Source organism: Rhinoraja longicauda, chromosome 16, assembly GCF_053455715.1.
Source record: "Rhinoraja longicauda isolate Sanriku21f chromosome 16, sRhiLon1.1, whole genome shotgun sequence".
Taxonomy (NCBI): domain Eukaryota; kingdom Metazoa; phylum Chordata; class Chondrichthyes; order Rajiformes; family Arhynchobatidae; genus Rhinoraja; species Rhinoraja longicauda.
This window is the reverse complement of record NC_135968.1, coordinates 6,714,014-6,727,198: the sequence shown is the minus strand read 5'-3', so window position 1 is coordinate 6,727,198 and position 13,185 is coordinate 6,714,014. Positions and strand designations below refer to the sequence as shown.

Sequence of the window (13,185 nt, the reverse complement as noted above, 5' to 3'; positions counted from 1 at the left end):
ACAACAGGAGAACGGGGTTGACAGGGGAAATATAGATCAGCCATGGAGCAGTCTGAAGAAGGGTCATCGCCCGTCCCTTCTCTCCAGAGATGCTGCCTGTCCCGCTGAGTTACTCCAGCATGTTGTGCCTTCCGGTGGAGTAGACTCGACGGGCTGCATGGCCCGATTCTGCTCTTGTGCTCTTATGTGAACATAGCGCTTGGCGGCCCTAGGCCTGGACTCGCTGGAGTTCACAAGGATGGGGAGGGGGGAACCTCATTGAAACTTGCCGAATAGTGAAAGTCCTGGACAGGGTGGATGTGGAGTGGATGTTTCCACCCGTGGGAGAGTCTGGGACCAGTGGACACAGCCTCAGAATAGAAGGACGTACCTTTAGAAAGGAGAGGAGGAGGAATTTCTTCAGCCAGAGGGTGGCGAATGTGGAATTCATTGCCACAGGTGGCTGTGGAGGCCAAGTCATTGTGTATTTTGAAAGCAGAGTTTGACAGATTCTTGATTAGTACGGCGTCAGGGGTTACGACTACAATCGAGCCATCCATAGTGTGCAGATACAGGATGACGGGAATAACGTTCCGTGCACGATAAAGTCCAGTAAAGTCCGATTAAAGATAGTCCAAAGGTCTCCAACGAGGTAGGTGGTAGGTAGACACAAAAAAGCTGGAGAAACTCAGCGGGACAGGCAGCATCTCTGGAGAGAAGGAATGGGTGACGTTTCGGGTCGAGATAGTAGCTCAGGACCGCTCCCTAGTTGTTAGAATAGACAATAGACAATAGGTGCAGGAGTAGGCCATTCAGCCCTTCGAGCCAGCACCGCCATTCAATGCGATCATGGCTGATCACTCTCAATCAGTACCCCGTTCCTGCCTTCTCCCCATACCCCCTCACTCCGCTATCCTTAAGAGCTCTATCCAGCTCTCTCTTGAAAGCATCCAACGAACTGGCCTCCACTGCCTTCTGAGGCAGAGAATTCCACACCTTCACCACTCCCTGAGTGAAAAAGTTCTTCCTCATCTCCGTTCTAAATGTCCTACCCCTTATTCTTAAACTGTGGCCCCTTGTTCTGGACTCCCCCAACATTGGGAACATGTTTCCTGCCTCTAATGTGTCCAATCCCCTAATTATCTTATTTGTTTCAATAAGATCCCCCCTCATCCGTCTAAATTCCAGAAGAGTGTGGCCACAACACACACAGCTGGAAACACAGCTGGAAACACGCGTGACGTACCTTTAGGAAAGACGTGCAGACAAAGGGCTGCTTCCTGTTGATCGGCGCTGTGCAAAAGACGTATCGCGCACGGAGATTCAGTGGAATGTGCTGGATCATATCGGCCAGGAACTTGAAATCATCGATATTGCAGACAAAATAGAGCCCATCCACCTGTGAGAGGCTCACAAAGATATCCTGTTCCCAGAGAAAGATTAGAGAACAAGGAAGGTCAAGGTTAATTTTATACCGGCAGAAAGTCAGAGCACGGTGGAGCTCACAGCTCAACCAGAGACCCGGGTTCGATCCCGACCTCAGGTGCTCTTTGTGCAGAGTTTGCACGCTCTCCCTGCCACTGCGTGGCGCAGCGGTACAGCTGCCGCCTCGCAGCGCCAGAGACCCGGGTTCAACCCCGACTAGGGGTCCCGTCTGTACGGAGTTTGCACGTTCTGCCTGTGATGACGAGGGTTTCCTCTGGGTGGCTCCGGTTTCCTCCCACATCCCAAAGACGTGCGGGTTTCAAGGTTAATTGGCCCTCTGTAAATTGCCCCGAGTGCGTAGGGAATGGACGAGAAAATGGATAACATGGGACTAATGTTGAACATGCGATCGATGGTTGGCGCGGTCTCGGTGGGCTGTTTCCATGCTGTGTCTCTAAACTAAACTAAGCCAGCCATTGAATGATTCGAATGAAAAGATATTGTGAGGTGGATTTAATTTAATCAGAGGGTGGTGAATCTGTGGAATTCATTGCCACGGACGGGCTGTGGAGGCCAGGTCAATGGATATTGTTACGCCGATGATTGACAAGATTTGGGCGGCACGGTAGCGCAGCGGTAGAGTTGCTGCTTTACAGCGAATGCAGCGCCGGAGACTCAGGTTCGATCCTGACTACGGGTGCTGCACTGTAAGGAGTTTGTACGTTCTCCCCGTGACCTGCGTGGGTTTTCTCCGAGATCTTCGGTTTCCTCCCACACTCCAAAGACGTACAAGTATGTAGGTTAATTGGCTGGGTAAATGTAAAAATTGTCCTTAGTGGGTGTAGGATAGTGTTAATGTACGGGGATCGCTGGGCAGCACGGACTTGGAGGGCCGAAAAGGCCTGTTTCCGGCTGTATATATATGATATGATATGATATGATATGATTCTTGATCAGTGAGGGTGTCAGGAGTTGTGGGGAGAAGGCGAGAGAATGGGGTTGAGAGGGACAGATAGATCAGCTACGATTGAATGGCAGAATGGACTTAGACAATAGACAATAGGTGCAGGAGGAGGCCATTCAGCCCTTCGAGCCGGCACCACCATTCAATGTGATCATGGCTGATCATTCTCAATCAGTACCCCGTTCCTGCCTTCTCCCCATATCCCCTGACTCCGCTATCCTTAAGAGCTCTATCTAGCTCTCTCTTGAATGCATTCAGAGAACTGGCCTCCACTGCCTTCTGTGGCAGAGAATTCCACAGATTTACAACTCTCTGACTGAAAAAGGTTTTCCTCATCTCCGTTCTAAATGGCCTACCCCTTATTCTTAAACTGTGGCCAGTGGTTCTGGACTCCCCCAACATTGAGAACATGTTTCCTGCCTCTAACGTGTCCAACCCCTTATTAATCTTATATGTTTCGATAAGATCCCCCCTCATCCTTCTAAATTGTAACTAGGATGTAACTAGGAAAATTGACAAGGGAGAGTCAGTGGATGTGGTGTACCTCGACTTTCAGAAAGCCTTCGACAAGGTCCCACATAGGAGATTAGTGGGCAAAATTATGGCACATGGTATTGGGGGTAGGGTACTGACATGGATAGAAAATTGGTTGACAGACAGAAAGCAAAGAGTGGGGATAAATGGGTCCCTTTCGGAATGGCAGGCAGTGACCAGTGGGGTACCGCAAGGTTCGGTGCTGGGACCCCAGCTATTTACGATATACATTAATGACTTAGACGAAGGGATTAAAAGTACCATTAGCAAATTTGCAGATGATAGTAAGTTGGGGGGTAGTGTGAATTGTGAGGAAGATGCAATAAGGCTGCAGGGTGACTTGGACAGGTTGTGTGAGTGGGCGGATACATGGCAGATGCAGTTTAATGTAGATAAGTGTGAGGTTATTCACTTTGGAAGCAAGAATAGAAAGGCAGATTATTATCTGAATGGTGTCAAGTTAGGAGGAGGGGGAGTTCAACGAGATCTGGGTGTCCTAGTGCATCAGTCAATGAAAGGAAGCATGCAGGTACAGCAGGCAGTGAAGAAAGCCAATGGAATGTTGGCCTTCGTAACAAGAGGAGTTGAGTATAGGAGCAAAGAGGTCCTTCTACAGTTGTACCGGGCCCTGGTGAGACCGCACCTGGAGTACTGTGTGCAGTTTTGGTCTCCAAATTTGAGGAAGGATATTCTTGCTATGGAGGGCGTGCAGCGTAGGTTCACTAGGTTAATTCCCGGAATGGCGGGACTGTCGTATGTTGAAAGGCTGGAGCGATTGGGCTTGTATACACTGGAATTTAGAAGGATGAGGGGGGATCTTATTGAAACATATAAGATAATTAGGGGATTGGACACATTAGAGGCAGATAACATGTTCCCAATGTTGGGGGAGTCCAGAACAAGGGGCCACAGTTTAAGAATAAGGGGTAGGCCATTTAGAACGGAGATGAGGAAGAACTTTTTCAGTCAGAGGGTGGTGAAGGTGTGGAATTCTCTGCCTCAGAAGGCAGTGGAGGCCAGTTCGTTGGATGCTTTCAAGAGAGAGCTGGATAGAGCTCTTAAGGATAGCGGAGTTAGGGGGTATGGGGAGAAGGCAGGAACGGGGTACTGATTGAGAGTGATCAGCCATGATCGCATTGAATGGTGGTGCTGGCTCGAAGGGCTGAATGGCCTCCTCCTGCACCTATTGTCTATTGTCTATTAATTCCAGTGTATACAAGCCTAGTCGCTCCAGTCTTTCAACATATGACTTGATGGGCCGAATGGCCTAATTCCGCTCCTATAACATGAACATCTTTGTGCAGGACTCACAAGCAGGTTTGACAGCGTGGCCTCCGGCAGCTGATAGGCAAACATCTCGATCTGGTCAGCGGTCGGGTGTAATCCTGCCACCTTGAAAAGATCATCACAATTAAATAAGTACTTCACGTAAACGCACCTCTGCCTTTACCTCTGCCGGTCCCCTTCCACAGACCACTAGCCGAGCACTAGTTTAGTTTAGTTTATTGCCACGTGCACGGTGGTGAAATGACAAACTTTTGTTGCGTGCCAACCAGCCAACGGAAAGACGATACATGATTACCATCGAGCTGTTTGCAGTGTACAGATAAGTGGCACTGTGGCGCATCAGTAGAGTTGCTGCTTTACAGCGAATGCAGCGCCGGAGACTCAGGTTTTTTAGGTACATGAAGAGGAAAAAAATAGTCAAGGCAAATGTGGGTCCCTTGAAGACAGAAGCAGGGGAATTTATTATGGGGAACAAAGAAATGGCAGATGAGTTAAACCGTTACTTTGGATCTGTCTTCACTGAGGAAGATACACACAATCCCCCAAATGTTCTAGGGGCCGGAGAACCTAGGGTGATGGAGGAACTGAAGGAAATCCACATTAGGCAGGAAATGGTTTTGGGTAGACTGATGGGACTGAAGGCTGATAAATCCCCAGGGCCTAATGGTCTGCATCCCAGGGTACTTAAGGAGGTGGCTCTAGAAATAGTGGAAGCATTGGAGATCATTTTTCAATGTTCTATAGATTCAGGATCAGTTCCTGTGGATTGGAGGATAGCAAATGTTATCCCACTTTTTAAGAAAGGAGGGAGAGAGAAAACGGGTAATTATAGACCAGTTAGTCTGACATCAGTGGTGGGGAAGATGCTGGAGTCAATTATAAAAGACGAAATTGCTGAGCACTTGGATAGCAGTAACAGGATCATTCCGAGTCAGCATGGATTTACGAAGGGGAAATCATGCTTGACAAATCTACTGGAATTTTTTGAGGATGTAACTAGGAAAATTGACAGGGGAGAGTCAGTGGATGTGGTGTACCTCGACTTTCAGAAAGCCTTCGACAAGGTCCCACATAGTGCTCTCTAGTTGTTGCTAGTACGGTCCAGTTGCCTGATAACAACTGGGAAGAAACTGTCCCTGAATCTGGAGGAGTGTGCTGTTACGCTTCTATACCTTTTGCCCGATAGGAGAGGGGAGAAGAGAGAGTGGACAGGGTGCGACTCGTCCTTGACACTTCTTCCTGAGGCAGCTTGACTAGAGGCAGTAGTTTGTTTTATTCATTCTTCTGGAGAAATTAATTTCTTGAAGTAATACAAATGTTATCAATAGTACAGCTCAACCTGTACAAACTAGAGGTGTACTGCAGGATCAATTCTGCACGCACAAAGACATTATAAAAGGGATTTACCTTGCCACAATTCTTTCCTTTTCCGTCTAGTAACCATTTACAATTGTTACTTTGTGTTCCATTCAGTAATTGCAAATGTGAGTTAAAACAGCCACCCTTGTCCGGGATACGTTCCTGCCCTTCAAGGCCTCCAGCAAGCCATGGTTTAGGGTTAGAGTCATAGAGTCTTGCAGCGTAGAAACAGGGCCTTCGGCCCAATGTGCCCACACCGGCCAACACGCCCCATCTACCACAGTCCCAGCTGCCTGCATTTGGCCCATATCCCTCTAAACCAATCCATGTAAATGTTTCTTAAACGTTGCGATAGTGCCTGCCTCAACTATCTCCTCCGGCATTTCGTTCCATACACCAACCACCCCTTTGTAAGAAAATGTTACCCCTCAGGTTCCTATTAAATCTTTCCCCCCTCAACTTAAATCTCCATCCTCTGGTTCTTGATTCCCCAACTCTGAGCAAGAGACTCTTGTGTTGCCCGATTTATTCCTCTCATGACTTTGTACACCTCTATAAGATCATCCCTAATTCTCAGAACATATAAACTTATGAACCTGCGTGGGTTTTCTCCAGGTGCTCTGGATTCCTCCCACGATGTAATCAGGAGAGAGTTAGATATAGCTCTTTGGACTAACGGAATCAAGGGATATGGGGAGAAAACAGGAATCGGGCACTGATTTTGGATGATCAACCATGATCATATTGAATGGCGGTGCTGGCACGAAGGGCCAAATGGCCTACTCATGCACCTATTTTCTATGTTTCACACTCCAAAGGCATACAGGTTTGTCAGCTGATTAGCTTGGTAAAATTGTCCCTCATGTGTGCGTAGGATAGTGCTGGAAGGAACTGCAGATGCTTGTTTAAATCGAAGGTAGACACAAAAAGCTGGAGTAAGTTCAGCGGGACAGGCAGCATCTCTGGAGAGAAGGAATGGGTGACGTTTCGGGTCGAGACCCTTCTTCAGACTGATGTCAGGGGAGTGGGCGGGACAGAGATAGAATGTAGTCGGAGACAGTATGACTGATGGGAGAACTGGGAAGGGGGAGGGGATGGAGAGAGAGGGAAAGCAAGGGCTATCAGAAGTTAGAGAAGTCAATGTTCATACTGCTGGGGTGTAAGCTACCCAAGCGAAATATGAGGTGCTGTTCCTCCAATTTGTGCTGGGCCTCACTCTGACAATGGAGGGGGCCCAGGACAGAAAGGTCAGATTGGGAATGGGAGGGGGAGTTAAAATGCTGTGCCACCGGGAGATCAGATAGGGTAAGGCGGACTGAGCGGAGGTGTTCAGCGAAACGATCGCCGAGCCTGTGCTCGGTCTTGCCGATTTACAGAAGTTGACACCTGGAACAGCGGATGAGGTTGGAGGAGGTGCACCTCACCTGAAAAGAATGTCGGGGTCCTTGGATGGAGTCGAGGGGGGGAGGTAAAGGGACAGGTGTTGCGGGGGAAAGTACCAGGGGAGGGGGTCGTTTGGGTGGGAAGGGACGAGTTGACGAGTTGCGGAGGGAACGGTCTCTGTGAAAAGCAGAAAGGGGTGCAGATGGGAAGATGTGGCCTGTAGTGGGATCCCGTTGGTATCCGCTGTTCGAGGTGTCGACCATTGTCTCAGGGGAAGGGTGTCGACCCGAAACGTCCCCCCATTCCTTCTCTCCAGAGATGCTGCCTGTCCCGCTGAGTTCCTCCAGCTTCTTGTGCCTACCTGTAGGACAGTGTTAGTGCGTGGGAATCGCTAGGTCGGCACGGACTCGGTGGGCCGAAGGGCCCTTCTCCACGCTGCGTCTCTACACCGAAACTAAGCTGAAGGAAGGTGATCACCTCAATGGGATCGACGGCCTGACTCAATATCTCTTGGAGCACTGGGAGGTCGGCTCGATGCATCGTGGTGACTTCTCCTTCCTTGAACGCCGTGGAAAACCTGCCCGCTCGGCCTGAGATCTGCAGGGCCTGGGAAGTGGTGATCCTGTTCATCTCCTTCTCCCCCCTCTCGTTCACGCTCGGCTTCATCAGCGAATTGAAAATAATCCTTTTTATACTCCTGCACGAAAGAAAGCGAATGCGTTGCAAGTCCATTATCGAAAAGCCAAAAAATAAAAAGCGCTGCCATTGGAAGCTTGTAAAAAACAAAACTGCTGGAAACACATAAGAGCTCAGAAAATTTCTGCGCAGAAAGAAAATAAAATCAATACGCCTCGTCTCCCCATATTCAGGGCCGTCTTAACGCATGGGCCTGATGGGCACTTGCCCGGGGGCCCACGAGCATAGGGGCCCCATGCTGATCTGTGTATGTTAAGTGACTTGCAATAAATAAATACTACTTTAAAAATGTAGGTTCAATAAGTGCTTTTTTCACAACATTTTCGGTCACTAAGTGCTTCTCACAGCGATCTGTAAGTGCTTTTCGCAACAATGTAGCACCCTAAAGAGTTGCTGCTTTACAGCGAATGCAGCGCCGTCGACTCAGGTTCGATCCTGACTACGGGTGCTGCACTGTAAGGAGTTTGTACGTTCTCCCCGTGACCTGCGTGGGTTTTCTCCGAGATCTTCGGTTTCCTCCCACACTCCAAAGACGTACAGGTATGTAGCTTAATTGGCTGGGTAAATGTAAAAATTGTCCCTAGTGGGTGTAGGATAGTGTTAATGTGCGGGGATCACTGGGCGGCACGGACTTGGTGGGCCGAAAAGGCCTGTTTCCGGCTGTATATATATGATATGATATGATATGATAAGTCCATCACTAAGTGCTTTTCGGTAAGTGCTTTTCGCCGGCACGACAGGGGGGGGCTGGTAGGGAAAGAGGGGTGGGGGAGAGTAACGGTAGGGGCCCCAGTACACTGCTTTGCCCGGGGGCCCATAAATGCTGTAAAAACGGCCCTGCCCATATTTCACACGGTGCGTTTCCATCTCAGGCCTTTGTCCAGCCATCTACCAACCAAAGCCCCCTCACCTGCAAATCTTATTTTAGTTTATTTTAATTTTATTTTGGTTTGGTTTAGTTTAGATTTAGATTTAGATTTTAGATTTAGATTTAAGTGATACAGCGCGGAAACAGGCCCTTCGGCCCACGGAGTCCGCGCCGCCCAGCGATCCCCGCACATTAACACTATCCTACACACACTAGGGACGATTTTTACATTTTACCCAGTCAATTAACCTACATACCTGTACGTCTTTGGAGTGTGGGAGGAAACCGAAGATCTCGGAGAAAACCCACGCAGGTCACGGGGAGAACGTGCAAACTCCGTACAGACGGCGCCCGTAGTCAGGATCGAACCTGAGTCTCCGGCGCTGCATTCGCTGTAAGGCAGCAACTCTACCGCTGCGCCACCATGCCGCTATCACTACTTTAGAGATACAGCACAGAAAGGAGCCCTTGGCCCCACCAAGTCCGCTCCGACCTGCGACCCCAGTTACACTGGCACACAGTACACACGAGGGACCTACACCTACAAGATAGTTCACCTACAAACCTGCACGTCTTTTAGAGCGTGGGAGGAAACCGGGGCACCCGGGGAAAGCTCACGCTGGTCATGGGGAGAACGTGCCAACTCCGTACAGACAGCACCCGTTGTCAGGGCCGAACAGGGGTCTCAGGCGCTGTGAGGCGGCAACTCTACTGCCGTGCCACTGCGCTGCCTCAACGTCACAGATTTAGCGGTTATACTCACAGGTTCAAGCCCATCCCAATGGCATCGGTGGCAACCATGATCTTGCAGGGATCGTCTGGGTCATTAAATTTCTTTGCTTGGGCCAATTTTGTTCCTGTGGGCGAAGATACAGACAGAATCAGTAGATAGAGCCGCAAACCCAATGCAATACAACCGCCTGGATACTCTCCCCACAGGTGCCACCACCCACAGCTATTGTCAGCTAGACGTGCAGCGTAGGTTTACTAGGTTAATTCCCGGAATGGCGGGACTGTCATATGTTGAAAGACTGGAGCGACTAGGCTTGTATACACTGGAATTTAGAAGGATGAGAGGAGATCTTATCGAAACGTATAAGATTATTAAGGGGTTGGACACGTTAGAGGCAGGAAATATGTTCCCAATGTTGAGGGAGTCCAGAACCGGGGGCCACAGTTTAAGAATAAGGGGCAGGCCATTTAGAACTGAGATGAGGAAAAACCTTTTCAGTCAGAGTTGTAAATCTGTGGAATTCTCTGCCTCAGAAGGCAGTGGAGGCCAATTCTCTGAATGCATTCAAGAAAGAGCCAGATAGAGCTCTTAAGAATAGCGGAGTCAGGGGGTATGGGGAGAAGGCAGGAACGGGGTACTGATTGAGAATGATCAGCCATGATCACATTGAATGGCGGTGCTGGCTCGAAGGGCCGAATGGCCTCCTCCTGCACCTATTGTCTATTGTCTATAGACTGCTCCATGCACCATGCTGTTTGTTTGTGGCCTGAAGACCAGTTTGTGGTTTCATGTCACTTCCTCTCATTTGATGATTTCACAGGAAAATGTACAAAAAAAATAAAGCTTGGGAAAAGAAATGTTGAGTTGAGTTTACCGAGGTACAGTGAAAGGTCTCTGTTGTGTGTTAGTAAGTGGAAAGACAATGCATGATTACAATCGAGCCAACCACAGTGCACGGGTACATGATAAAGGGAATAACGTGAATAACATTTAGTGCAAGATAAACCCCAGTAAAGTCAGATCAAAGATAGTCCCGAGGGTCTCCAATGAGGTAGATAGAAGCTCAGGACAGCTCTCTGGTTGTTGGTAGGATGGTTCAGTTGCCTGATAACAGCTGGGAAGGGACTGCCCGCGAATTTGGAGGTGTGCGTTTTCACATTTCTGTATCTTTTGCCTAGTGGGAGAGGGGAGAAGAGGAAGGGTGGAATCTGTCCATGATTATGCTGGTGGCCTTGCCGAGGCAGCGTGAGGTGGAATTGGAGTCGATGGAAGGGAGGTAGGTTTGCGTGATGGTCTGGGCTGTGTCGCACCTTATGCTTTTAAGAACTTAAAACTTGAAAGGCACAAGATGGCGCTGGAAACATGGCAACTCTTTGTGTACTGGCTTGGTGAAGTCTACTACACTTGCACTGCGATTGTGTCACCTTTGTACTTTATTTATGATTGTGCTTAGGTATAGTATGATTTGATTAGTCGTCCGAAGGGCCTGTTTCCACGCTGCGTCTTTAAACTGAACTAAAGTTTCCTTCAACACTATCGGGCGTGCCTTATGGCGGCACGGTGGCGCAGCGGTAGAGTTGCTGCCTCACAGCGCCAGAGATCTGGGTTCAATCCTGACTACGGGTGCTTTCCATGCCTTCGCATGTTCTCCCTGGGAATGTGTGGGTTTTCTCCAGGTGGTCCGGTTTCCTCCCGCATTCCAAAGACGTGCAGGTTTGTAGGTTAATTGGCTTTGGAAAATTGCCTCTAGAACCAGTGTAGGAGTTGATCGTTGGTCAGCGTGGACTCGGGGTGGTGGGCGAGGGACACGTTTCCACGCTGCATCTCCAAGCGAAACTAAAATTTCGATCAGCACCGCGGCACAGTTGCGCAACGGTAGAGTTGCTGCCTTACAGCGCCAGGGACCCGGGTTCGATCCTGTCTACGGCTGCCGTCTGCGTGGAGTTTGTATGTTCTCCCCCGGGATATTTCTCCGGGATCTCCGGTTTCTTCCCACACCCCAAAGATGTACAGGTTTGTCAATTAATTGGCTTCGGTAAAAATTGTAAATTCGCCCCAGTGCGTGTGAGTGTCGGGTAATGCTAGTGTAAGGCGATCGCTGGTCGGCACAGACTCAGTGGGGCGTGCTGTATCTCGAAACTATACTAAATTAAACCTCATTGGGCTTGATTTGCCAGTAACAGAACCTTGTTTATTTAATTTAGTTTAGTTTAGTTTAGAGATACAGCGCGGAAACAGGCCCATCGGCCCACCGGGTCCGCGCCAATCAGCGATCCCCGCACATTAACACTATCCTACACACACTAAGGACAATTCTTACATTTACCAGCCAATTTACCTACATACCTGTACATCTTTGGAGTGTGGGAGGAAACCGAAGATCTCGGAGAAAACACCACACCAGTATTACACCGTAGCAGAAAGTATTATTTACCTGGTGGAAGACTGCCATATATCACCGCACATTCCAGTCCACGAGTTTCAATCTGCCGACTCAGAGAGTAGATGTCGTTTTTACTGAAGCACACGATGCAGTCTCCAGGATGCAGGTTGTCGAGAGACTCCAGTGCCGAGTCCAGAACAGTCAAAGGAGTCAGCCGCTCGTACATCTCAACCTAGTTGAAACATCAACTTACTGGCAACCATTCCCAAAGAAATGTGTGGCAGAGCAAGTCACTCAAAGTGTCACTAACTCTGCATGAATATGCTACAAACGCCAGTCCTAATCCGCAGACAAGCTTGTGGAAATGCTCACATTAAGTTATATCATTTAAAACCAAAGATAATAGAGCAGAGCAAGATAGACCACTCGACCCTAAACGCCGTAGTATGTCATGGCGGCATTTTAGTAGGCAGAAACGTGCAGAAACATTTACAACACACGATGCCTCAGAAAAGCCACCAGCATCCACAAAGACTCCTCACACCCCTGCAACAGTTTGTTCGAACTTCTACCATCGGGCAGACGATACAAGGCCTTCTACGCCCGCACCTCCAGACTCAGGAACAGCTTCATCCCCAGGGCCATAGCTGATATGAACCGGTCCTGCTGAGCCGGATGGTCACATCGCACAGCGAACCGGCACAGACCTACTTGCACTTTATTCTGTCTTAAAACTGTTACAATTTGTTTCATTGGGTTGCTTAAATTAATAGACTAGCTAATTAATTTATTGCATCGTATGGGAGGCGCATTCCCAATCTTGTTGTACCCCTGTACAATGACAATAAAGATATATTGTATCGTATTGTATTGTAAAAAGAAAAATAACAAAAGTCTGTGAATTGATAGAGGAGTATATTCTGCATTTGTACGGTATCATCACACATACTGTTCCCCCAAAACGCTGATTACACTATGACAGGCATAGCGGCCGGTGGGCTTTGCGTACTAAAATGGCGGACGTTACGCTCCTTTGCGTACTACACTTCAGTATAGGCGATTTCAAAGGAGTGGTCCATCTTGCTCCTCTGGTATCTTTGTTTAAAACTAACGTGCAGTTCTGTAGACATAAGGAACCGCTGGTGTTAGAATCTTGCGTAAAAATGGGTGGCACGGTGGCGCAGAAGTAGAGTTGCTGTCTAAAAGCACCAGAGACCTGGGTTCGATCCTGACTACAGGTGCTGTCTGAACGTGCTCCCTGTAACCCCGTGAGTTTTCTCTGGTGCTCCAGTTTCCTCCCAAAGACGTTCAGGTTTGAAGGTTAATTGGCTTCTGTAAATTGTAAAATTGTCCCCAGTGTGTAGGATAGTGCTAGTGTACTGGTTGGTCGGCACTGCTGGTCGGCACGGACTCGGTGGGCCAAAGGGCCTGCTCTGTATCTCTAAACTGAACTAAATCCAGTAAAAGTCAAGATGACAGCACAAGGCAAGGGGAGTCATTCGAAGGAAAATAGTGGTAGGAGATTCGAGAGAGAGGGAGATAGACGGAGCATCTGCAATAATAGACATGAATTC

At 48.7% G+C, this 13,185-nt stretch overlaps 1 protein-coding gene across 1 annotated transcript in view; it reads right to left on the bottom strand.

The window, feature by feature from the left end:
• Positions 1-13,185, bottom strand: part of supv3l1 (SUV3-like helicase) — a 35,538-nt gene that overhangs the window by 2,287 nt on the left and 20,066 nt on the right. Inside the window, exons 9-13 of the mRNA XM_078412755.1 lie at positions 11,663-11,843; positions 9,259-9,352; positions 7,409-7,628; positions 4,214-4,294; positions 1,226-1,402 (exon numbers count right to left, since the gene is read on the bottom strand). Coding sequence (XP_078268881.1) covers positions 1,226-1,402; positions 4,214-4,294; positions 7,409-7,628; positions 9,259-9,352; positions 11,663-11,843 — 753 coding nt within the window. The remainder of the gene's footprint in view (positions 1-1,225; positions 1,403-4,213; positions 4,295-7,408; positions 7,629-9,258; positions 9,353-11,662; positions 11,844-13,185) is intronic.